Below are 27,683 nucleotides of genomic sequence, written 5' to 3' on the forward strand. Positions count from 1 at the left end.
TCCTCCTGACTTCAGGGCTGGTGCTCTATCCACTGCGCCACCTAGCTGCCCCCATGATAATCTTAACATCTCATAGGATCAAAGATCTAAAATGGAAAGGTACTTTAGAGGTCATCTAATCCAAATTCCTCATTTTACAGAAGAAAAAACTGAGACCCAGAGAGAGGAAATGAGGTCATATATACAAGAAGTGGCAGAATTGGAATTTGAACCCAGAACCTCTGACTTCAAATCCAAACTGAACCTGAATCAGGACATCTCTGGACATGCAACCTGCCCCTTACACCCATTCAGGCAAGAAAGGAGAAGCTTCAGAATGATCCAGATCTGTTTCACAATTGAGTAAACTGATGCACAAGGATATGATGTGACTTATAGAGGGTTATCTAGGGGGAAACAAGTATTTTACAAGTCATCACTCATCACTACTGAATTTTCACTGTGCTTCCTACCCTGACATCTCACTAGAAGGCTGGCTCATATCTAGAGCATTGAACTTAGAGTATGATATGATGGGATTGGCTGTATGACCATTGGCAAGTTGCTGGACCCCCTTAAGTTCTCTGGGGTCTCATGGAAGCTAGCCATCAGTTTGGAATCCCTTTGCATCTCCCAAAAGATGAATTTTCTCAATCTAGAAACAAGTGTGGAATGTTTTTAACTCAAATTAATTCTATGAGGAGTCATTGATGGAATATGCCACCTCTACTTACCATATGTAACCCATTGCAAATCCCACTGCCTTAGGTGCAGGTGACATATCTACACTACCCCTGCCCTATTCTGACTGCCCCTTATCCCTCCCAAAGCCAACTTCATCCCAGTTTATCCATGTTTTAGCCCATTCCACTATGACCTTTGAAAGTTTCCTTCTATTCTCAATAAATTCTCCCATATCCTTGAACTTTTCAACATTTCTTTTACATCTTCACTTGAACCGAAACATGACTCTCCCTCAAGGGCACCATATTTCTTACAACTTCATGGCTCTGTGAGTTAGAGTGAGGATAACCATTCTTACTCCCAATCATCACTTCAAGACAGTTCTTACCATGATTCGTCAATAACCTATCCCCTCTTAATGTCTAAACAGTTGATTGCACCTTCTCTGTATCTTCATTGTTTTCACCTATTGGCCTCCAGATCATTCTTCTTACTTTTTCTTAAACTTCAGTGCCTGACTCACAGAATTCTTCTCTATAGTGTCCCCTGCTATTATCATGGACTTCACTATTCGTGTTTATGTAACTTTTCTAACAACTTTCTCACAAAAATCCTCAATTTCCTCAACTCCAGTGACCTCCTTCATTACAATAATTCAATCCCACTTTTATGTAGTCATAGCTTAGATTTTACCTTTCCATAGAAATTCATCAATTCTGAATTTCATAGTTTAAATTTTATCTCTACACAACCTCTTATTCCTTTACCTTTCCTTGCTCATGTGTACTTTGATGACATCATGACTTCTGGTGCATTGTTTCACCCTTCCATCCATCAGTCTCCTATAATATGGCTTCATTTGCTTCTATACCCAGCCCTGACCCCCTCCCTGGTTGGTGACTTGAATGTTTCACTAACCATGGCCCTAGAGTCTTTTCTGACCATGACCTTCTGTAATTTATGACTTGCAAATCTAAAACTTTAGGTGACCCATATCTTTCAGTTCTTTCACAGCTACTCCAGAACTACCGAGCATTACTAGATAACAACCTGATTTTTTAAAACAAGTTCATGGGATACAATCTTACCTCTGCCCTAGCTGTTGTCCAACAACCCTTCTACTCTCACTTTATGAACTCCCTATCTCATTCTTCATAATGACTATTCCAAAACTTTCCTTCTCTTCTTTCACTCAGTTCTGACCCCTGCCCAATCCTCTATGTGCACACACTCTAAATACACCAGATCACATAGCTTCCTACTGAGCTAGGAAGTTTGAGTCTATCCATTGAGCTTTTCAAACTCCCCTCTTCTAATTTTCATAATTTCTCACTGCTATCACCTATATTTTTCTTCCTTCTTATCAAAGAAGAGGAGGAATCCCTACTCCCAAGTAGAAATAACCTTTCTATGCTGTATCTTCTTTCCCATTTCCTCTAGGAATCATGCTAGCAGGTGTGTCAAATATCTTCAATCTCTTCCTTTTTAATTTCTCTTTAATCTTAAGTTTTTCCCACAGTTCTCAGTTCCCTAGGCAACTCTGTAAGACCATAAATCTCAGACAAAGTGTCAACCTGAATTGGTAGAGGAAGTTTTTTCACTTCTGAATCCCCTCTGCTGAATTCACAAGGTTCAGTCTTGGTCCAGAAATTCTAGGTCTAGTTCCTGTCCCTATTCTCCTTTACCATTGGCTGGCTCCTGCCCATTTTTCTAAAATCATGCTCAGGTTTCCAAAATCCTAAAACACAAAAAGCTTTTTCCCCCATTGATCTTTACTGTCTATCCACTGTCCCATCATGCTTCTCTCCTTCACTGCTAAGGGTCTTGAAAAAGTTGTCTATGTTTGATGCTTCCACTTCTACATTACCCACTTCCTTCTCAAACTCCATGTAATTAGGATTGCACTGTCAAAATGATATTGAAACAGCTCTCTCAAAGGTCACCAATGACCTTCTAATTACAAAATCTAATGGCCTTGGCTGTGGGAAGAAAGGTATGCTAATACTAAGTGTTAGTATAGTCCGGTGGAGCTAGGAGCTGGTTTAACCTTTCTGCCAGTCCCTTGGCCTTTTAAACTCATTCCGCATCTTGCTCTCTGCACTTTTGACACCTTTGATCACCCTTTTCTAATGGACATGCTGTTTCCCCTTAGCAACCGAAGCATCAAAGTCTCCCCTTCTCTCTCTATAATTAGTCACCCTATGTCTCTTCCCCCTCATTCTCTTCCTGATCCTTAAATATTGGTGTTTCTCAAAGATTTATCTGTGACCCCTTTCCTTATATAGACTCTCTTTTAGGAATCTCATTGCCTCTAGAGCCCTATCCATGGATTCCCTCCACCTCCTCCCCTTTGGGATTTGGGAAGTAGGAGAGGAAGAGGGAGGATAAAAATGGAAAGTTAGGAGAACAGAAGAAAAAGAGGTGAATAACACTGGAGGGAAAAACCAAAAGAGAGCGTGGCATGACTCCTACCTACTCAGAAGTGGGGGAATGGAACTAGAGCCACCAAGAACAATGATGCTGATTTCAGAGCCACTTCCCTCCCCACTCAAATCTCATTCACTCTCATAGCTTCAACCATTCCCTCTAGGAAGATGATTCTCAAATTTATTTTTCTGATCCTGACTTCTCTTCTGAATTCCAGACCCACACCTCTAACTGCCTGTAGGAACTTCTCCATCTAGATATGGCTCAGTTGACATTCTCTCGTTTGTCATCTCTCTCTCATCTCATCATATAATTACGAAGTCCTATTGATTATACCTCTACAGCATCTTTGACATACTTATTACCATTACTGCTATTTTAATAAAGGCCTTAATTACAGCTCCCCTACAAAAAAATACCTTACAGGTATTTCTACTTGTATTCTCTCCTCTTAGCCAATCTATGCACCACTTCCAGATCTGGTCATGCCATTTCTCTGCTCAAGTATCTGAAAAATGAAGCCTCTATTGTTAGAAAACCTATCCTCCCAGAAATAAAGCCTCCATGACTCACTGTCAGTGCCCTGGGGAAAAGCCTTATCCACCCAATGCTAGCTCTGATCTTGAGCTCTTGTATGTGGAATAGTGCTTATGCAAAGCCTATGAGTACCTCCTATGCCCAAGACATCTGCCAGTAAGTGCCAAAACTGTTATATACTAGGACATAGCTGTTGCTTCTCTTATCCCATCCTCTACTCCCCATGTTATAGAACCCTTTTATATTATGGTAAACAGTGCTTGAGTGGGGAGGGAGGTGGCTCTGAAATGAGCATCATTGTTCTTGGTAGCTCTAGTTCCATTCCCCCACTTCTGAGTAGGTAGGAGCCATGCCACGCTCTCGTTTGGTTTTTCCCTCCAGTGCTATTCACCTCTTTTTCTTCTGTTCTCCTAACTTTCCATTTTTATCCTCCCTCTTCCTCTCCTACTTCCCAAATCCCAAAGGGGAGGAGGTGGAGGGAATCCATGGATAGGGCTCTAGAGGCAAGAAGATGGACTAAATACTGATTCCTCCTCCCCTCTCCCCAACACTTGAGTCTCTCAGATTTGGGTCATGAAGCCTGTCAGGGGACAACATGTTGCATAATCCAAGCAATAAAGTAAAACTATGGAAGAAATATGTTAGAAAACATGGTAAACCAAAGTTCACAAAGAAGGTGAATCAAATTGTCATAATTCCAAGCAACCAGACAAAATTTCCAGTGTCAGTATATATATATATAAAAAAACCCAAAAAACAAACTAAAAAAAAATCCTTCTCTTCTATTTCTTCCTACCATATTTCTCCATCACGAAAGTGTGAGCATTAGTACTTCCTCATGGGCTTGCAAGCTAGCCATGGTATTTAGGAAAATCAGACAAAGGAAATGGAGCTGGTGTAACATTGACCACAGCAGCCTATATGTCATAGTGAGCAGAGTTGTGGTGTGACTATGCTTTGAGAGTACAGATAGAAAAGCTAGATGAGGCTGGAAGAAGCAATGCAAGTGGTGGGCCAATTATATTGTGACTTATAAATCTGTTCCCTTTGTGTCATCCTTGAGGTAAATGTGGGATGTTCCTGAATGTCACTGTGGGTATAAGGTCATGTGCTTGGGAAATTCCAGCTTCCAGACAAATAAGAAAAGGAGAATTGAATGATGATGAATTTTTTTTCTGTATGTAGCCTAAAGCTGTCTAAAGCACCAACTATTTATGTCTCTCCCAGTTGTCATCCTAAGAGGTACCTGGCAGCAGGATGGTGACAAATGTAGACTTGGGAAATTCATTTGACTGGAACCTCTAATAGGCAGTTTCACATTATGGGGTTACCTCAGTCAATATTGCAGTCTTTAGAAGCTATGCATGAAAATGGCTGCGTTTTCCCCCACTCTAAGCACAAAACAATGTTGTAGCTTACCTGCTGGTGCCATTTTCAACTCTTTCTGTATCTTCATCAATGGTCCTGACTGAGAATCTGTGTGTGGTAGGATAGGAGTGCTGAGTATTGATTTTGGCCATCTTTTTCTTTGGCAGTCACAAAGTCCCAAATTTCAGCTAAAAAAAATACAAAGAATTAAAATTTTTATGATGCTAAGTATGAGACAATAGCCAAATAATCTTTTATAATGGAAGTTTTCAGTGTTTTCACTAATGATCCACCTAACCTCATAGTTGGAAAACGCAAGTAGATCTCAGGTGGATGTTAATAATTGGTAATGTTGTGGTGGCCCTTTTTGATTTCCCCTTTAGCTGAATTTTTGGTGTAAGAATGATGAAAATTTTCATCCCTGTAGTGGCTTCAATGTCAAGGGACCTGTGCTAGAAACCCCATACACTGATCATTCCCTTTCATCAGACAAAAACAGGATTTGTATCTACCTTCTGACTCATAGGAAAATGATGCTAATCCAATGGCAACAGCCATGTGAAAAAGGGATCTGACCTACTTTTCTTGACGCTGGAGTACAAAATTAAGACCTCTTCCCTTACGGCATGTACTCTCTAAAGAAAGCAGAAGTGGAAAGACCTGTAATGGGATGATTCAATAGTTTGGGAAAGGGGTATTTAAGGTCTTTGCTAAAGTAGTGACAATGGTAATAAGCATAATCAAAGGTGTTGTAAAGGTAGAATCAACAGGGAGGAGAGGAGAGAGGGAAAGAGAGAGAGAGAGAGAGAGAGAGAGAGAGAGAGAGAGAGAGCGGAGCGCAGAGAGAGAGAGAGAGAGAGAGAGAGAGAGAGAGAGAGAGAGAGAGAGAGAGAGAGAGAGACAGAGAGAGAGAGACAGAGAGAGAGAGAGAGAGAGAGACTTGTCAGAACATCAGCAAAAGAGTCAGCAAAGAGCAGAGCTGCCAAAAAGAATGGACCAAATAGAATATGACTGAGGCTCTGTTTACTAATGCTTTTGGAAAGTGCCTTCCCATCTACCCCCCCCCCATCTTCTAGATAACAAGACAATTGAAAAGGCATTCTTTAAATATGTGGTTAGCAGATTAGAACCAATTACAAAATGTTCTATGCATGCTCATATCTCTCCAAGGCATTGCCATTACATGCCATCATGACTTTGTTGAGCATGCTGATGTGCTCTATGTTTCAATTTTCCCATTATATGTTCTGTGGTATGTGGCCCATTCATATACAAGTAGCATATAGTGGTGAGAAATATGTATGTTCTTTAATGTTCCCATTCAGAACATGCCACAGGTCTTTCAAATATATTTTCCCCAAAGTCTAAATTCTATGTTTTCCTTTTTGTTTATGTTTTTGTTAGTTTCATTTCAGCTGTGAGAGAGGAACATTAAGGTCCTCTGAAATCATGTGTTACTATCTATATCTTTTTAAAAAAACAACAATCTTTGTCAAAATGGTGGATTCATGTAAAATGTTTTAAAAAAGACACAGAAGGATTCATTTTAACATATGATAAAAGTGTACATCCAGAACCAAAAGCTAGTATTACTTGCAGCAGAGAAATTCTAGCTTTCACAATAAATACAGGAGTAGAACAAAGATTTCTACTCTCTCCATTATTTTGTAAAGTTCCAGAAACGCTACTGATATCAGTAAGATGAGAAAAAATTAAATAACTATGTATGTGTATACACATTGACAAAGATTACTCCTATTTATAGACAATATGTATATAGATAGATATTTATAAAAACATACATGTATTTACTTAGAAACCCAAGACAATCAGCAGATACTTATTGAAATGACTAATAGATTCAGTAAAGTAGCAAAATACACAATAAATTACACAAATTCATCAATATTTCTGTATAGAAATACAAAAACTAGGAAGAAAATATAGAATAATCTCATCCCAAACAATTGAAACAACTGAAATTTGCTTAAAATGTCTGGGAATCAACCTATTGGGATATATTCAGGACATATAAGTAACAATTGCAAAATATTCTTTACACTAAAATCTTACAACATATACCACAATAAAGTCAAAATGGGTATAAGATTTAGATATGGAGGCTGATACTATAAGCAAACTGGGAGAGCAAGGAATAGAGAAGGGAAGAATTTATAACCAAACAAGAGATAAAGGACATTATGAGATACAAAATGTATAATTTTGATTACACTAAATTAAAAAGGTTTTGTACAAACAAAGCCAATGCAACCAAGATTAGGAGGGAAGTAGAAAACTGGGAAAGAATTTTTACCAGTGTCTCTGATAAAGGATTCATTTCTAAAATATATAGAGAACTGAGTCAAATTTATAAGAATAGAAGTCATTCTCCAATTGATAAATGGTCAAAGGATATGAATAGGCAGTTTTCAGGTGAAGAAATTAAAACTACCTATAGTCGTATGAAAAAATGCTCTAAATCACTATTGATTAGAGAAATACAAACCAAAACAACTCTGCAGAACCACATCACACCTAACAGATTGGCTAACATGACAAAACAGGAAAATGATAAATATTGGAGAAGATGTGGCAAAATTAGAATATTAATGCATTGTTGTTAGAATTGTGAAATGATCCAACCATTTTGGAGAGCAATTTGGAACTATGCCCAAAGGACTATAAAAATGTGCTTACCCTTTGACCCAGCAACAGCACTTCTAAGGCTATATCCCAAAGAGATCATAAAAATGGGAAAAGGACCCACATGTATAAAAATATTCATAGCCGCTCTTTTTATGGTGGCAAAGAATTGGAAATTGAGGGGATGCCCATCAATTGGGGAATGGCTGAACAAGTTGTGGTATATGAATGTAATGGAATACTATAGTGCTATAAGAAATGATGAGCAAGCAGACTTCAGAAAAACTTGGAAAGACTTATATGGTCTGATGCTGAGTGAAGTGAGCAGAACCAGGACAATGTTGTCCACAGTAACATTGTGCGATGAATAGCTTTGATAGACCTAGCCCTTCTTAGCAATGCAAGAATCTAAGACATCTCCAAAAGTCTCATGATGGAAAATACTATCCACATCCACAGAAAGAACTTTGGAGTTGGAATGCAAATGGAAGCATACTATTTGCTCTTTTTTCCCTCTTCTGTTTTCTTCTTTCTTGTGGCTCCTTCTACTGGTTCTAATTCTTCTTTACAACATGACTAATGTGAAAATATGTTTAATAGGAATATATATGTAGAGCTCATATCAGGTTGCACACCATCTTGGTGAGGGAGGTGGAGAAGGAGGGGGAGAAAATTTAAAACTCAAAAGCTTGTGGAACTGAATGTTGAAAGTTAAAAATAAATTAATTTTAAAAAAACCTTATAAAAATATTCTTTACAGAAATAAAGAAAATAGCAAATAACTGGTGGACCATTACTTGATCCTAGTGGGGCTGCGCCATCATAATAAAATTAGGGTATTATCTAAATTAATTTACAGATCAGATTTAGCATTATTTCAACCGAACTACCAAGAGGTTAGATAAAATACGAAAATTTATTTGGAGGAAAAAAGGTTTTTTTATCTCAAGAGAAGCAATGAATAAAAGTAGGAATAAATTGTATTATAAAGTAGTAATCACCAAAATTATCTGATATTGTCAAAAAAACTTTTAGTAAATCTGTAAAGTTGACTAGAGAGAATCAGAATCCCAGTGATCAATAAATCAAAGAACATCAACTATGGCAGACTAAATTAACAGACCTGAAAAGTAATTTTTTCCTCATTTGTTTATTATGCCACCCTTCTACCTCATGTATACATTTGGAATTCTTCTCAGTTTACAATGTTTATCTAAATCTAGTCCTCACCAGACTGCTTTTCAGTTTCCTCAGCTGTTTTGTAAAAAAAAAAAGTTTTAAAAAAGAATTATAAATAATAAAACCATAATGAAGTTAAATATCACTAATCACTAATAAATCACTAATAAAGTTAAATAGATCTCACCTCATACACTGAAAATTGGCGAAAGTGACACAAGATGGAAATAGTTAATATTGAAGAGATTGTGGAAAGGCAGAGACACTAATGCACTGTTGGTGGAACTGAGAAATTAGTCTGTTCTGGGAAGCAATTTGGAATTACGCAAAGAAAGTAACTAAAATATCTGTACCCTTTGATCCAGAGATTTTACTGCTAGATGTACATCTGAAGGAAGTCAGAGACAGAGGAGTCTAATATATATATCAAACAATATTTATAACAGTACTTATTTATTAGCAAAGAACTGGAAACAAAGTGGATATCCATTGATTGGGACGTGGCTAATCAGACTGTCATACATTACTAGATTAGAATATATTACTGTGCTGTAAGAAATAATGGATATGAATAATACAAGGCAATATGGGAAAATTTCTATGAATTGATAAAAAGCCATGGAAATAGAAGTAGGAAAATAATATACACAATGGTTACAATTATATTAATGGCAAAAACAATAAGAAATACAAAAACTAAATAGAGTTCAATTATAATGATCAAGTTTGGTCCAAACGAAGAAATTCTAAGATGGCACCTCCTTCCAGTCTTTGCAGAGGTTTGGGGACTATAGAGACAACATAGCCTATAATGGCAGACTTGATTGATGTGTTGGCTAATTTTACTTACTTTTTTTTCCCCTTTCTTTTTATTTTTTCAATTTTTTAAAAAATTTGTTATAGGGATGGCTCTCTGAGGAAGGGAAGGGTAGCAAATAAGTTATGCTGTCTATTATAAATACTCAAATAAAGAAAGACTGTTATCAGCATCCAGAGAAAGAACTAACAAAGAGAAGTATATATAAATAATTGTGCATATATAAATGTATGTGTGCATGTACACAAAAACAAACACACCTGTTTGTGTCTAATGTAACCATCTCTAGGGGTGGGGGGAGGGAAGAAAAAAAGAAATTTACATGATAATTTTGTTGTATATTTGAAAGGAATAGCAAGTTGGCATAGTAGATGTACAGTTTCATGTACAATCATCTTTTTATTTTACTATTTCATGGAAATGCTTGTTTTATTCCATAAATTAAAAGTAAAATTAAAAAACACAACAAAATAAAAAGGAAATGAAGAGGGTAGAAAAACAAAAGATATCAGTAAAAAAGATATCAGTTGTTTTAAAAGATTGTTTTTCTTGGATGGAGCAATTCAATCTTCCCTTGTGCAGCTATCTAGTTTAAATGCAACAGACAGTAGTGCAGATGTCTCCAAAGACAGTGATGTCCGGAAGTTACCCAGTGACTCACTCCAGAACCAAATTAATTATTAAAAACAGATGAAGGTCAACAAAAGGAACAAAAGCATTTTCATCAGCAATGGATGTGAATACTATTTAATAAGATGAAAGCATTGTGGGTTTGTGAATAGCATCTGTTTATGGCATTATTTCACCTGGGTCCTTTGATTGTCTTTGATTTTTTGTTGATAATAATGATAATAATGCCATATAATCACATAGGGCTTTAGAGTTTGCAAATCATTTTCACATTCATTAGCCCATTTGATACAGAAACACTGGGAAGGAGGCAGGGCATGATAATTACCCCTCAGTTTGCAAATGAAGGAACTGAAGATCAAAGAAGTTAAATGGCTCAAGTTTATACAAGTATCAAGAGGGAAGCTGGGACTAGCTGAGTGCCATTTTTCTTTACTTGTACCTCTTACCAAAATAACAATATATTTGTATTATAATTTATTAGTTCACAAAATAAACCACCTCATACAAACCTTATAACTACTTAGAGAGTTGGCACAGCAAGTGTTAATATCCCATGCTAAAACAGAGAAAACAGACTCAGAAAGTTGGGTGACTGGCTCATGTCCTCACAATTGTCAGTGACACAGGTACTCATTTCCCTTTCTTTGACCTCCTATTGATGGGTGCAAATTTTTTTGGAGAATAGTCTAGCAAAATGAAATGAATCACTGACTTCTTATGCCCAGCAATCTTATTTTAGGACTTATGTTGTAAAAATATCATTAAAAAGAAAAAAAGACCTAGACATATTAAAATATTTATATCTTCTTTACTTATGACAGTAGAAAATTAGAAACAACCTGCATGAGCAACTATTTATGAATAGTTGAAGAAATTACGGCATATTCAATGGAATTTGCCACACCAATGTAATTGGAGATTATTGTATCATAAAATGAGAAATAAAAAGAAGTATGTAACAACCTCTAAGAAGTGGTGCAAAGTGAGGACAGGGGAATAATAATAATAATAATAATAATTATAATAATAATAATGAACACATTGACTAACAGAAGCAACGGATCCCTACAGGTGTAAAGATAGATTCAGACAAGGATGTGAAAAATATGTTATTATTGTTTTCATTTTGACTAAATTTCTATTATATATTTTCCTTAAAATTAAAAAAAAATCTTGAATTTTATGGTTTTATTGGAGACTTGGAACTCCATCTTTGGTTTGTTTGGTAACTTGTTAGATTTTGTTGAGAATCTTAAAAATCATAACCACAAAGACATTCCTTGGGCCCAAAATAATTTGTCTATATGATATTTTGGGGCTTAAAATACACTAAAGAAAGGGGCAGCTAGGTGGTGCAGTGGAAAGAGCACTGTGCCTGAAATCAGGAGGACCTGCATTCAAATACGGCCTCAGACCAAACACTTGATACTTACTAGCTGTGTGACCCTGGGTAAGTCACTTAACCCCAATTGCCTAAAAATTAAAAACAAAACAAACAAAAAAAATATACTAAAGGAAGCAAAAAATGTTAGTTTAGGCTGATTCTTTTGAGCTTTCTCTACAATGCCACCATCCTAAAGACCTTCATCTTCCTCCCCCATCCCTCCACTCCTCATACTTGTTATATGTTATTTCCCCATCCTTAGAATGTAAGCTCTCTTAGGGCATGGCTTATCTTTCTTCCTGCATGGATGTGTATTCCCAGGGCTTAACACAGTGACTGGCACATAAGAAACATTTAATGCTTGTTGACTTGACTTTGTATCCTTACTGCCTCACATAGTACATTGTCTATACAGACTCAATAAATGTTTGATAAATAAATGTCCGCAAATTTGAATCTGAATGTATGAAAGAAAGTGTAATGCCAGAATTCAGAAAATAATTTTCAAAATTGTATGTGTTCGTAACACAAATATAATGGTGATCCACATTGGCCACTTAAGCTTCAAGGTAAGGTAATACACTAGTGCCTGTTTTTGTCAGGTTACATAGTGTCCTTGCTTTTCCTCATTGTATGCACTAAAGAACACGCACAATTGGAAGACTGGGTGTACTTTCATGATTCTTTCCTTCGCAGAACACTTTGTTCCCAAGAACAGCTAAAAATGGAAGAGCAGATTGCAAAAGAAGGTCACCACTTTTGAGACTCAACAAGGAAGCCACATTCTTATCTTATCTACAGAAAATGTCTTGGTGACACACAATGTTACTAAGAGATTTAAGGGGCAATTTTCATTCTGAAAAAAAGGACAATTCATTAGAAGCACATTCAAATGATCAATGACTGCATTGCTACAAGGTTAAGCCTATACTTCAAAAAGTAGGAAGAACATGTGAATGGGAATTACAAGCTATGTGTTCTTGTCGTGGCTTTGCCACTAACCAGCTGTATGACTCTGGAAAAGGCAATCTCTCAGGTCCTTATTTTCCTCCTCTCTAATATGGGGACAATATCTGTCTGGCCTATTTTATGGGGTTGTTGCTAGGACCAAATGCAGTAATGAAATAAAAATTTGAAAATAATACTAATTTGTAAGCTATTAAGTATTGTTCAGATTTAAGGTATTATTAAGCAAGATGAGGTAATTTTCCTTAGGCTATATTGGGTAGACTTTGTGCTGGATGGCTCACCACTTAACTTGAAGAGATAATAAAAGGAGATGGCATAAAGACTGCTCAAAGGCAACAAGAAACATTACTTCATAGTATTTTATGTTTGGTCCTCACATATTACAGTACTAATGATAATATTTACAAAAAGACCACCATGGAAATAATAGTAGCTTACGCACCAAAATGTATCATTGAGGATGAAGTAGTAGGAAAATTTTTACAATGAATTTGCTAAGACCTTCCAAATTAAATCAATGTATATGCTGACACTTGGTTTCTTCAATGCAAAGGTAGAAAGGGTGAGGATGATGAGAAATGCATGGTCTAGGGAGAAGGAATAAAAGAACCCAAAGACTTACATATTACTATTATATCATATTATATAGTACAAATCCTTCAGATTTCTATGTCATGAGCACTTTGTGAAAAGAATTGGTAGGTTTTAGGTGCCTTAGTGGATAGAGTGTGGGGCCTGAAGTCACGAAGACATCTTCCTGAGTTCAAATCCAGCCTCAGATATTTAGTAGCTGTGTGACCCTGGGTGAGTCAGTTAATCTTTGTTTGCTTGTTTCCTCATCTGTAAAATGAGCTGGAAAAGGAAATGGCAAACCACTATAGTATCTTTGCCAAGAAAACTCCAGATGGGGTCACAAAAAGTTGGACACAACCAAAATGGCTAAACAGTAACAACAAGGTATGACAAGTATCAAATGATAAAGACCAAAATAGAATATATTTTAAAAGGCAAGTAAAGACTTGTTTTTAACATGGAAATTATGCCTGTCATGTTCAAACTATTTTCATAATAATACTAAGAATAAATATTAATAAAAATAACCCACATAAACAAAACATCTTTGGGGGGACCTAAACAGTTTTTGAGAGTATGAAAAGGTCCTGAATGTAAAAGTTTCATACCTGCTGGTCTGGACCAGGGATTGGCAAACTACATCCCAGGAGCCAAATCTAATCCACTGCCTGTTTTTGTACAGTGTGCAACTGAAGAATTAAAGACATAAAATCACTCAATTTGTATGTTATACAAAAACGGGCAGCAGTAATGATTTGACCAGCGGGCCAAAGTTTGCAGCCACTGATCTTGACTCTTGTCACAGTTTAATTCAGAAACAGTAAAAAACAAGAAAGTAATGATGAGAAAAAGAGATGATGTACCACTGAGACAACTTAATCCTGAAATGTTTAAACAAGTAATTGAAAATTTAAAAGGGGAAATAGAAAACTAAACGCACTGAATCTAAGCATTTTACCTGAAAGTTTAACCTGTATAAATTAATTTCCACAATAAAATCAAAACGTCCCAGAAAGCACATTAGTCAGCAAATGTATGATTTACTTGCCAAATGGAAAGAGATAGTTGCCCAAAGTAAAGCCATGTTAGCATATGTTTGTAAAATATTGTGAAGAAAGACAATGGACAACTACGAGGGCGGAGGCAAGCATTGGAGGGTAAAAACAGTTTTTAAAAAGTTGGCATGATATCCAAAGAAACAAAGCCATCTGAAGGACATTTAAGGATGAAAATGGAAGGTGAACCATCAGCAGGAGGAAAATGAAAAAGATGTACCAAAATTGTAACAACTGCTTTTCCTATCCAGCTTAATGTATCCACTATACCTGGACCCTAACACTACAGCCCAGATGTGCTAGAAGAGATTAAGTATGTAAAGAAGACATACGTGCTGGAGATGCTGTTTGTCCTTCATTCTCGAAGAGGACCATGACATCAAGGAGGTGATGCAATGACATGCAAGTGAATTGGATTTAAGTGAGGGAGGGCTGTGCAAAGTCACCAGCCTCACTTTCTCCTCCACTAGATCCAGTGGCCAGATATGGATCAGGACAACTGGAGATGGCCCCAGATGCAGTGGAGGACTGTTGGAGAGGACACAGTTGTGAAAGCATCCAAAAACTAATACCCAAGGTGTCTGAAGAAGAGTTATATAAGAAAGACTTAGCAGGAAAAAAAAATCAGATCTCCTTATTAATAAAGAAAAAAGTGACAAGGAAAACATGAATAATTATCAGTCTATATCATTATCCTTCCATTTGTTCAAAATCTTATGAGAATTATCTGTATGTGAACTGAGGGTAGTATTAGGGAATAAGCAAGAACACTGAACAATGACAACAAAGGCTTTTGCAATCAATTTTAATAATGAACCACATATTTATTGTTTTACAATTAGCTAAAAGAATTAGATTATCTAAGATCCTATTGTGCTTATGGTTCGTTGATTACAAAAGACTATTTGGTTAGACAGAACAAAATACTGCTTTAGTGATTTTTTTTGGCAACGATGCTTCTCTTCATATCCATTTTACCAAAATTGATCAAGATTCCTTGGAGCACGTAACAACTTGAGCTCAACAGATCAACTTTGTAAGTGCAATAAAGAGGAGGTGTGACCAGATATCAGTTGCTCTAAAAAAAAAAAGATCTGGGGATTTTAGTAACTGCATGGTCAATATAAGTCAACAGGGTGACAGGACTACAAAAGACCTAATGCTGTCTTAAGTTGCACCGAGAGAGACAAAGCAGCCAGAAATCAGAAGATACTATCGGTGTCCATAACTCTAGTCAGAACACACTTGAAATATTGAGTTCGCTTCTGTGTACCCCATTTTAGTCAAGACACTGATGGACCCATGAGAATCCAGAGAAGAGTGATCAGGATGTAATATGACTGGATATTTTGCCATACACATATAGCACCCCCTCTTTGAGACTTCCCCTCCCCAATTTGCATGGGTTGAATCACCAGAGGGTGGCTACTCCCTTGGATTCTTGGGGCAATCCTGTGGGACTGCACCCCTAATACTCTAGGCCATGAATTCCCCTTGGATGGGCCTAAGCTGGCATAGTAAGAGTAGTCAGTGCAAAACAACCCCCCTAAACCAGGGGATTACTCTCCCACAAATAAAAAAGAATCTGTGCAAAAAGTGGGCTCAAGCATAGAGTACAAATGGAGCCTTACTGCAGGCAGTTCCACAACACAAGCTACTCACAACTCCTGGTATTGTAGGGTCTGGAAGTACTTTCTCCTTACTAAAATTCCAATGCTGGGTTCTGTTCAAAAAGGCCTCAGACAGTTCCTAGCTGTGTGACCCTGGGTAAATCACTATGCCTGCTTCAGTTTCCTCAACTATGAAATATGGATAATAATAGCACCTATCTTCAGGGTTGTTGTGAATATCGAATGGTATATTTGTAAAGTGCTTAGCACAGTTCTTGGCATGTAATAGGTACTTAAATGCTTCTTTCCTTCCTTCCTTCTTCCTTCCTTCCTTCCTTCCTTCCTTCCTTCCTTCCTTCCTTCCTTCCTTCCTTCCTTCCTTCCCTCCTTCCTTCCTTCCTTCCTTTCTTCCTTCCTTCCTATTTTCCTTCTCTCCTTCCTTTTTTCCTTTCTTCCTTCCTTCTTTACTTCCTATTCTCCACAACCTGACTTGAGATCATTCTCCTTGAAGTTGCTCCCTTCCTCCCTCCCTCCCTTCCTCCAGGTGACTGTCTTTTTGTATCTATGTCTGTCTCCACTTCTGCTGCATGCAGTATTTCCTACTAGTCCAGTAGGTCCCCTTCAAAGCTTCTTGGCCAATGGTCCAATTGTCATGGGGAGATAGAGGAGGAGAGAAATTCCCTTCTTTCCATCCCATCCCCTTTGCTCCACAATCTGCCTGGGCATTGAATGCCTTGAGCTCTTCAAGGCTTGTCTATTTAAAGTCTCCAGAGGTATGGCTAATTTGTTTTCTCAGACAATCTAGTTCCTTTCTTGATTCAGTCCGGGCTTCATACCGCATAAAGGGAACAAGGTATAAATGTGTCTTAAGTTATTAATATCTTATTAATATCTCTACCTTAGGATTACATTCTAGGCCTTCTGTGACAACATCAACCAAGATGGGGAGGGGAATTTCCTCTCTTACACTTGTAGGATCTGGCGTGTTTACTCTAGAAAGGAGAAGTTTGGTAGGACACAAGGGCTGTCATAGGGAACAGGGATTTAATTTATTTCACTTGAACCAAAAGACAGAATTAGAATCAGTGGGTAGATGCTGCCAAAAGACAAATCATACGTGATATAAGGAAAATTTTCCTATCCATTAGACCTATCTGCAAATAGATCTTGCACATCTGGGAGGAGTGGGTTCCCCCTCACAGGGGGTCTTGAAGAAAAGTCTGGATGACCACTTGTCAGCTAGGTTGGAGAAAAGATTTTTTTTTCTAAATGGCCCCTAAATTCCCTTCTAATGTGGAAATTCTTTGATTCTATGATTCTGCTCTTTCCTGCCTTCCCAAAACCATTTCCTGACCACTCCAATTCTCCTCATTAGGGAGCAGAGACCGATGGTGTGTCCTGACTTCAGTGAATGAACAGGACTGCCTTGCTGCTCACCCTCACTGGCTCTCAGATGATCAGATTTGCCTGTGCCTCCAGGATACTCACTTTGCCCTGGGGAGTGTTCTTCAATAATCTTGTAATTAAGTTTTACAGTATTAAGAATAGTTGAGCATACATTACAAGAACTATCATCATCATTCCTACAAAGAGAACCTATCCATTTCATCCTGTGAAATACTAAGTACGGATCCTGGCACATGTTGTTTTTGTTCAGTTGTGTGGTTGTGTCTGACTCTTTGTGATCTCATGGACCATAGTACAACAAAGCTATCCACTGGGTTTTCTTGGCAAAGATACTGTAGTGATTTGCCATGCCCTTTTCTAGTGGATTAAGGCTAACAGAGGCTAAGTGAGTTGCCCAGGGTCACATAGAGGCTGGATTTGATCTCAGATCTTCCTGACTCCAGGCCTACTGTTCTATCTATTGTGCCACCTAGCTGCCCTAAACATTTATTAGGCTCCTACTATATGCTAGGAACTGTGCTAAGTGCTGGGAATTTAAAAAGAGGCAAAAGACAGTGCCTGCCCTCAACTATTACTATCAAGTGAAATGTAAAACAGGCAAGTGTATGTTCACTGACACTACTTGCTATTGTTATGGAGGCTATTTAGTGCAGAATCCAACCAGGATAAGAGTCCTCTATAAATGGTGAGATCATCTTAATATTTCCTGTTTGTAGATAACATTGTGAAGATTCTATCAAGCCCTAGAACATTGCACCATCTGCCAAATGATATCAACAATCAGTTTGAGGGGCAGCTAGGTGACCTGAGTTCAAATCCAGCCTCATATACATAACACTAACTGTGTGACCCTGGGCAAGCCACTTAACCCCATTGCCTAGCCAAAAAAAAAAAATCAGTTTGAATAAATTCAAACTGTTTTCAGTTTGGACTAATGATCCACATGAGAAAAATCAAGTGGATGAAGAATGTCTGTTGTCCAAACTGTGATACAGAGTTGTATGAATAGCACAATAATATCTGCCTGGACACTGAAGATGGACAGTGAACTGAACCCAGAATTTAATAAAAGGGAGAGAGTAAGCTAGACCGTATTCAGAAAATTGAAGTACTTCCAATAATCTCAAATACCTCCCTGAAACAAACAAACAAAAAAATCAGATATTTTTAACACCAACATTTTTGGGTGATGCCATGTGACTATAAATGATGAACTCTAACAAGCTGTGAAGTATCAATAAGAACTGAAATTTATATAGAATTTTTAAATTTTCAAAGCACTTTACATATACTATTTCATGTAAAATTCACAACCCTGAGAGGTAAGTACTTTATCCCATTTTATAGGTAAGGAAACTGAGACTCACAAAGGTTAAATGACTTGCTTATAGTCACAAAGTCAGTGTCAGAAATAGGATTCAAACTAGGTCTTGCTTACTTTAACCCAACACTCTTTCCACCATGCCATACTGACCACAGATCAGTATTGTGAGTCTCTCAAAAAGCAGGGGATCAATTTTGGACAAGAATAGGCCGTAGGAGATTACTCAGATACTGAAATAGAGCTGTGATCTCATGACTTTGGGTATTCTTTACAATGAGACAGAATGTCATGATGCTTCTCCTGCGGGATTCTTGTCCACAAACTCCTATAAATTTGCCAGAGGGGGTCTACCCAACATCTCTGAAACCTTCTTCATTTTCTCCTGATGTCATGATACCAATAGAGTGAATACTCAGGCTAGCCATTTGTCATTCCTCATTCTTACCGTATAACCAGTCCGTCTTCTTTTCCTATCATCTGCTTCCCTGATGTCATCTTTTGCTCCTTTTCTTTTTTTGAAGCCCTTCATTGGTTATATATTGTACCCACCATGTGCCTGTCCATTGCCTTCTCTGTGCTATTCATTTCAGTTCTTCAGAGACTGCCATAGCTTGCAGCCAGGATTTGATATTTTCAAATTGCTTAGCTCAGTACCTGACACATAGGCTCTAATTCTGAGGCACTTCCCTTACTCTTCCTTTCCCATACAATGCAATATTATGATGCAATATGATAAACATTGATTAAGAGCCTACTATGTGCCAGGCACTGTGCTAAGTGCTAGGCGTATAAATAAGAAAAAGAAATACAGGACTCGCCCTCAAGGAGCTTACAAAAAAAGGACGCTAAAAAGGGTGAAGGAGGGGCTGCAAAACAGTCCCTAGTAAGTGGGAAGGGTATGATGACGATGGAGTCAAAATTAAGCAGAGCAGCTGGTGTTGGATAAAGAGATGACTGAGATTCTGAAACCTCTAGAAAGAGAAGAGTTTTTTGCTCTGTCTACCAGCCCTTCAGGGAGAGAGGCAGAAGCAACCAAGGGTACTATTGAGATGTGAATGCTAAAGCTGGAGCAATCTTGATGATGATGCATTTCCTAGTGATAAGCTCACCCTGCGAGAGTCATGATGATGATTATGTTGGAGACGAAACAATGCAGGGTATTTTCCTTTCCTATAAAATGCAATATTACCAATAACCAAATTACATGTCAGAGGTGAAGTAAAAAGTGGAAAAACTGGGACACTAATGCATCATTGGTGGAACTGTGAACTGATCCAACCATTTTGGAGAGCAATCTGGAATTATGCTCAAAGAGTTATTAAATTGCTTATACCCTTTGACCCAGCAATACTACCACTAGGTCTATTTCCAGAGATGATTGGGGAAAAAGAAAAAAGAACCTGTATGTTCTAAAATAGTTATAGCAGCTTTTTTTGTGGTGTCAAAGAATTGGAAATTGCAAGGATGCCTATCAATTGGGGAATAGCTGAATAAGTTTTGGTATATGATTGTGATGGAATATTACTGTGCTCTAAGAAATGATGAGCTTGAGGATCTTAGAAAAACATGGATAGATCTGCACAAAATAATGAAGAGCAAAATGAGCAGAATCAAGAGTACATTGTATACAGTAACAGCAATATTGTTTTAAGAACAACTTTGAATGACTAAGTCATTTTAGCTATTATAAATACCCAAATTAACTACAAAGGACATGTCAAGGAAGACACTACCTACATAATACTACCTACATGAAAAAAATAGTTTTACACATGTACATATTTGTGTTTAATATAGCCATCTCTAGGGTGGGGTAGAGGAGAAAAAGGAGGAAAAAAAGAAATTTACATGATAACTTTATTATGTAGCTAAAAAGGAATATTAAGTTGTACATAATAGATTTGTAGATTCATGTGCAATCATCTTTTATTTATTCTACTATGTTATGGAAATGCTTGTTTTATTTCATAAATTAAAAATAAAATAAACAAATTTTTAAAATGTGATCAAAGAGATGACTGATTAGAAAAAGAGGTAGGTCAGTCATGAAGTAAGAGTAAGAAATAATGCACAATATTGAAAAATGTAGAGGGAAGCCTGAAACATGTTTGGGGGGCCTACTCTGTGGAGGATTTATAGGAAAACATGGACAAAAGCCACCCTGGATGAAAATAACAGAATTTTAGAATCCAGAGGGAGAGCAGCACAGATGAATTGTGATCTATACTACAGGAGTGAGTATCCGCATTGATTAGTTCCTAGATGACACTCACAACTGTGTGTCTCTGGGCAAATCCCTTAACCTCTGCTTGCTTCAGTTTCCTCAACTAGTCCTTGACTATTCATCTTTTTCTAAATTATTATGAAGATAATAATAATGCCTATATCCCAGGGTTATTGTAAGGATCAAATGAGATGATATCTGAAAAGTGCTTAGCACAATGCCTAGCACATAATAGGCACTTAATAAATGCTTGTTCAGGGGCATCTGGGTGTCATAGTGCTGGTCCTGGAGTCAGGAAAAGTTGAGTTCAAATCCAGCCTCAGACACTTACAAGCTGTGTGACCTTGCGCAAGTCACTAAACCCTGTTTGCCTCAGTTTCATCATCTGCAAAATGAGCTGGAGATGGAAATCGCAAACCACTCCAGTATTTTTGCTAAGCCCAAATGTGGTCATGAAGAATTAGATACGATTGAAATAACTCAGCAGTGAAAGATGCTTGTTCCTTTTTTCTTCCTCTACATTGAAGTAGTCAAAGAGTTGGGGGTAAAATAAAATCAACAAAGAGATAAACTCAGTGCTTAAAGTGGATAGGATGATGATGATGATGATGATGATGATGATGATGATGATGATGATGAAGAAGATGGAAAACAAGGAGAAGCCAGAATTATTTAACTATTTTGCTCTTGTTCTCTGTATCAAGGAGAATGGTCCTTGTCATGGTAAGGTGAATGTGAGGTCCAGAATTCAGTTTGTGAGTAAGATGTAAAGGCTGGCAGTACAACAGCATTTTCACTTGAGCAGAACTTGGTGTCACACAGGATGGGAAATCTTCACCACTGTTCTCATTAACACCAAATGATAACCAAATGAACTAAGTGTTTGGGCCACTGCATCTGTATTCCTCTGGTACAATATCTTTATGGCATCCAAGGGAAGAAAAAGCAAACTATTAAATGTGTGTCTTTAGTACCATGGAATCCAGGGATTTTAGAAGATGAAAAGCTCAGCTGAAATGACAAGGATTGGATTGCATTGGGATTGGTAAGGGTTAATATTTGAGCATTTTAGGGAATATTTTAGGGAAAAATTTTAGGGAAAAGTTCAGTGTTTGATTGAGGTCTTTGCCCAGTCACTTCTCAGTACCCACCCCATCCGCAAACAAAGAGAATTACGTATAATTTGGTGCTACTGATGTAGAGCTACATTTCCTCCTAATTGTTTATTACTTATATACCATGGTGACCACCTGAGACTGGTCACCATAGCAATCCCACAACTAAATAGAAGATGAAATTTATGCATCAAATTTTGAATGAGGGTAGAAAATGCATTATGGCCAATTGTTCCTAAATCTGTGGGTACATCAGTATCATTGCCAAACTCAAATATGAATTGTTTCTGAGATCCTTTGCAGAATTTTCAAAGGAAGAACTATAGGGCTATTCCATACTAGCACCTAATTTAGTATTGAAAAAGAAGGAATTACTTGGAATATTAGCATTCTGCAAACATTTACCTGGTCATGAGTATATGTCCACTTGCATTTGATATGTTTTCTTATTTCCTCCAATTAACCAAAAAAACTCTGTCAAGATATTAGGGGACACTCTGTTTTCCAGAGCTAAGGCCCAGCAAGCAAGCTGTACCCTGAGCTTGGCATAACAATAATCCTTTGCACTCACCCTCTTGATGATCTCAGCCACAGCAAAATCCCAGCATTGTTTCATATAATTATTGTATTGCTTTGACCAGCACCAGCTGTTCTTTGAGCTCTGACAAGCATCTACTGTATTCATGTTCTAGTCATGAAACCCTGCCATGAATCAAACTTGTCTCATTGCCGCTGTTATTCCTCATTGTCAGGGCTACAACTCACTTTGTAGCTGTTGGTATTATTGAGATCTCCCCGAACTAAAGTGGCCCCCCCCCAATGGGGGCAGGTGTCTAGATCTCCTGCTTGCTTTCCCTCACTTTGAAATTAAACTTCTGCTTGATTCCTGACTCTCCTCTCTCTAGCCTGCTCTGTTTGCTCTGGCCATGCACAGGTTAGAGGCCGGTTTGGTCTGGTTGACATTTCTATTAATTCAGCCTAATTTTTAAAAATTCAAAAATTAAAATTAAAATTTTTAAAGGTTTCTCTGATCAGACACAGAACATTTTGTTTGGATTTATTGGCTACCCTGTGAATGAAAGTGTTTTCTTGTCCACAAAGGATGTTATTTCTTGATGTACAGACACAAGGGCTGGTCCCTGATCAGATGAGCTCAATTGGAGGATGTCTGTTGTGGGGCTTGGGCTACTGGAAAGAATTAAAGTGATGTATAGGTAGGTAGGTAAGGGCAGAACTGGGATCAGAACCAAGGTCTTCTAACTCCTAGTACAAAGCTCTTTCTGCTATACCATGTTGCTTGTAAGGAATGATTTGAGGTTACTTTTTATGAAAGTAGGTATAAATTGGGGGTTACTGTTAGGAGTGTAGAATGATTGAGCATTATGAATAAATTCCTGAGGGAAATGATGGGCCAATTCCCTCTAGGCCACAGAAAAAATGGAGATTTGGCAGGTGGGGGGATTTGGCTGCTTTTTATTCCTCTTCCAATAACCTCACACCAAATCTCAGAGAAATATTCTGGGAGGAACTAACTTTTAAAAGATAACCAGGAAAAGAAAAGAACATTGAGGCCCTAAGTCAAAGCAACAGTTAATTCAAAATTTATAAGCACAAGGAACAAAACACATCTCTTGGTGTGTTGGAAGAGGAAGTCTAAGACTGCTAAAGATCTGCCTCTTCCTAGGAAAAGTAGCTTAGCTGCTTCTGGAGGCCCAGGGGCCTTAGGATCAGGGCTTGACCTCCATGATAGAGCAACTAAGAACCAAAGAAGATCTAGGAACTCTATCTTGTAAAGTACTTTATTATAGGATCAAAGTGCCCACTAATTTTATGACCCAGTGCCAAATACCAACTCACAGAAGGACTCCAGAATACGAATATGGTTCCCTTCAGATTCCAGAAAAGCAGACAAAACCTAGGGGGTTTTGACTTTGCCATTAAAAACTCTGGCAGCCCATAAAATAAATCTAGGTTTATACAGTACTTTATGTTTTGAAACGCCTTTTGTTTATGATATCATGACCTAGAGAGAGAAAATTCAACTCCTGCTCATCAAGGGGGAAACTGAGGCACAAATCAGTTCAGTGAAAAGTCAGGGTCATAAATTCAGTCTGTGGCACACCTGGGTCTTGAATTCAGCTCAGTCTTATTTCAGGCTCAGGACTCATTACACAATGTAGCCTCTGCAGACAAATTGAGAGTGCTCCACCACTTCTCCTTCTAGGATTCCTCTTGCCTGAGCCCAGTGACTTTAGCACGAGAAAATCATCCAATGAGTCATTCTCTTCCCCTCCCTCCCACCCCTCCTATCTTTCAGAAACTACAGCTACAACTTCTCACTCGTGAGCGGCGAGGACTTTATAAGGAGTTTTGTCGAGTTTCCTACCTGTATCGGTGCAGGCAATGGGGAAAATTACGCATTTGCCCGAAGCAGGTTGGATAAGGAATTAAGGGGAGGGGAAAAGGGAGGAGGTGTAAAGAGCCAGGCTCCCCACTTTCATCCCGTCGACATCTACAGATTTGGGGAATGCAGTTTCTGTGCAGCTGTCAGCCGGTTGATGTCGAATCCTGAGAGATGGACGGTTCATTGTTGAGGAGGAGGGGGAAGGGGACAGAGCGAAGGATGGGGCGATAGTGTGAGTGGGAAGAAAGGTAAACAATGGAGTGGGAATGAAATCCATTCCCCTTAGGGCAATCCCGCCGCCTTTTCACGCTATGTCTGTAGCATACTGAGTTGCTCTGGTCCCATCGCAACACTTGCCCATCCAATTCTGGGATAGGATTCAGGGGGTAGGAGAAGACATCATGTTCCCAGTGCTCTCAGCCCAAGCCCTGAGACTTGATCCAGGAAAGGTAGAGATCATAGCGGGAACCTTGCCTCGGAATACCTCTCCCCTACCCAACTGCTGCTCTTGCTTGCCCCTCTGGGACTGCCACCCCTTTCAGCACCGTGGGCGGAGAACAGCTCCGAAAAGAAAAGCTGGCCTGGCTGAAAGCTTTCTCCTTAACCCCTTCCCAGGCTCTCTTAAAGCCCTTCTCTATTCTAGCACTGTGCCCTTAGTCCCTCCCTTCGTCCCTTCCTCACAGGCTCTGTAACGGGCAATCTCATTCTCAATCCTTTAATCCAGTTCGGGACTGGAGTTTGCTTCCCCAGTGTATCTTCAGGTAGTCCCAGGATTCCTGACTAATATCCTTTAAAAATGCCTTCTTTCTCCTTGTCCGGAATCCTCACCTCTCTTAGCCCTTGAAGAGTTTCTGTTCTTCCACTGTTCACGCTTGGTTCTCTCACTCTAGGGTCTGGACTGCAGAGAAGGACGCTAGCTTTCTTGTTGTTCAACTCGTGTCCTAGGTGCGTTTCCTTCCGTTGCTGTTGAGCGAGCCTTTACTCTCGCTCTCGTTCTTGTGAAAGGTGAGGATTCTGATACTTTATGGCTGCATTCATTTGGAAAGATAGAGACACTGCATTCATACCACTATCACTTCCAAAGGATAATGGGAAGTTGGGGTGAGGGAGAGGACAAATAAAGAACAGGAGGTCTATCTTAACTTTGGATTTCCTGGGAACTCTGTCAGGACCTTGGCATTTGTTCTGTGACCATTTTTCTCTTGTTTCCTAGGACTATAATTCATTTTGGATTAAGTCAGGTTTGGACTCTCAAAGCCTGTGATGTGTTTTTTCCTCCTTAAAAACAAAATAAAAGTTTTTTTTCTTTTCTTTTCAGGAAATTAGTCATATACTAACTTGTATAGTTGGAGAGTCAACATGGTGTAATGACAAAAACCTTGGAATGCGGTCAGGAGACCAGTTCTATTCCAGCGAATTACTTGACTGACCACGGTTTCCTAATCTGTAAAATTCCTTAAAACAAGGATAAAGACATATGCATTTCTCACCTCATATGGCTGTTCTGAAGAAAGGCTTTGTAAACCTTAAAGTGATGTAATTATTCTCTTAATATACTTTTTTTGGGTATCTTACCAAGACAGTTTGCAATTCCAGAATCAATGGATTAAATGTAAAGTGCTAAATCCTACTAATTCTACTTTAGTTCTTTTTTGAGTACTATAAAATTTCAACTCCTTCTGGAAGAAACTACTTTTTAACATCATCACTCTTGGATGAACTCATTTATATCTGTACTCTTACTTTCCTAAAAGTTATGTTTCTTGGGGTCCTTATAAAATTATAATTTATGTATTACTTTTTTTGGGGGGGAGGGTGGGAACTGGATGACATTTTGCCTTTTTCTGGCTGTGTGTAAAAAAATAAAAAATCCGGAGTCCAGGAGATAAATCATTTTTTTCTAATAGTAATGATTCACATTTATGTAGGCTCTAAGGTTACATAGTGCTTTCTAAGACATTATCTTATTTAATCCTTATAAGAGATAGGACATGCATACTTTTCCTTTAGGAAACTGAAGCTGAGAGAGGTTAAATGATCTGACCAAAGAAACATAGCAAGTGGCAAATTAGAATCCAGGTCATCTGACCTCCAAGTCCAATGCTGTTTCTATCATACTACTCTCTTATTCTTACTTGTCAAATAAAAAGGAAAATAAAATTCTAAAATGAAAAAAAAAATAAGCCTATGGCTGCCCAACATAAAAGACAGCATCAATTGGTTAGATAACATATACTTATTAAGCACCAGTGTCTACCAATATGCTAAGTGTTGTGTAGGATAAAATAACTGTAAAACATGATCACTATCCTAGGGAATTTTACAATCAATTGGGGAGAGAAATCTAAGATAGGAAACAATGATAGATTAGTTAAGAGCTAAATTATTTTGTGAGAGTTGGTGGTTTGACTCCAGAAGACGTTGGTTCAAATTTTCTGCCTCTGACACATATTGGCTATATCCATGGGCAAGTAACTTAAGTTTTCATTTCCCTGGACAATGACTTATCATCTTAGAAAATGCTATAAATTACAGACAAATTTCCATTATGCACCAGTGGTGAGACTCTCCCTACCAGGAGTCTCCAATTCTGACAAAAATTGCAGGTCTAAGCCCAAATAAACAATTTGTATTAACAAGAAATATCAGTGTCAAAGTGCCTTATGGCACAGACAATATGGATTTTTTCTTAAAAAATAGAGTGATTAGTATATAATGGACCACGTATATGATGTCCATGTATATGATGAACCATGAAACTGAACAAGGTTTCATGAAATAGTTGGGCTGGCAAGCTGAGTTAGGCCTTGAAATAGTGGAAAAGAGCAAGAGAATTACAATCAATCATTCAATAAGCATTTATTAAGAAATTGATAGGTGCTAGGCACTATGCTAGATCCTGGAGATTCAAAGAAAGCAGTGAGACAGTTGGAGGAAACAGAATATAAAAATACAGGTTTATGCAACATAGAAACAAAACATAAGCTAATTTTGGGAGGAAGACACTAGCTGCTGGAGGTGGGGTGGTATCAGGAAAGCCCTTATGTAATGAGTTGTATTTCAGATGAATGTTGAAGAAAACTAAAGATTCTAATAGTCAGAGGTGGGGAAGGGAGTGCATTCAGATTAAAAAACAAACAAACAAACAAGGTGTGGCAGTGTGGATGTGTGTAGGGTATGGGAGGATGACAAGGGTATGAGTGGGACAATATGGAGACTAATCTGCCTGGAGTACGGGGCTCAGGTTAGAGAATGGTGAGAACAAAGGTTGAATAGGTTGCTCTTGGAGTAGACAGAAGATCTGGGTTAGAAACCTGGCTATGACAATAACTGTATGGTCATGGGTAACCC

The 27,683-nt window shown here is 38.1% G+C and overlaps 1 protein-coding gene across 1 annotated transcript in view; it reads right to left on the reverse strand.

Moving 5' to 3' along the window:
- CNGA3 (cyclic nucleotide gated channel subunit alpha 3) overlaps nt 1-25,347 on the reverse strand; it is a 69,933-nt gene extending 44,586 nt beyond the window's left edge. Inside the window, exons 1-2 of the mRNA XM_078146322.1 lie at nt 25,161-25,347; nt 5,047-5,183 (exon numbers count right to left, since the gene is read on the reverse strand). Coding sequence (XP_078002448.1) covers nt 5,047-5,147 — 101 coding nt within the window. The 5' untranslated portion in view covers nt 5,148-5,183; nt 25,161-25,347. The remainder of the gene's footprint in view (nt 1-5,046; nt 5,184-25,160) is intronic.
- Nucleotides 25,348-27,683: the final 2,336 nt, after the last annotated feature.

The sequence above is a fragment of the Phascolarctos cinereus genome, unplaced genomic scaffold (genome assembly GCF_003287225.1).
Source record: "Phascolarctos cinereus isolate Bilbo 61053 unplaced genomic scaffold, phaCin_HiC Scaffold_726;HRSCAF=1367, whole genome shotgun sequence".
Classification (NCBI taxonomy): domain Eukaryota; kingdom Metazoa; phylum Chordata; class Mammalia; order Diprotodontia; family Phascolarctidae; genus Phascolarctos; species Phascolarctos cinereus.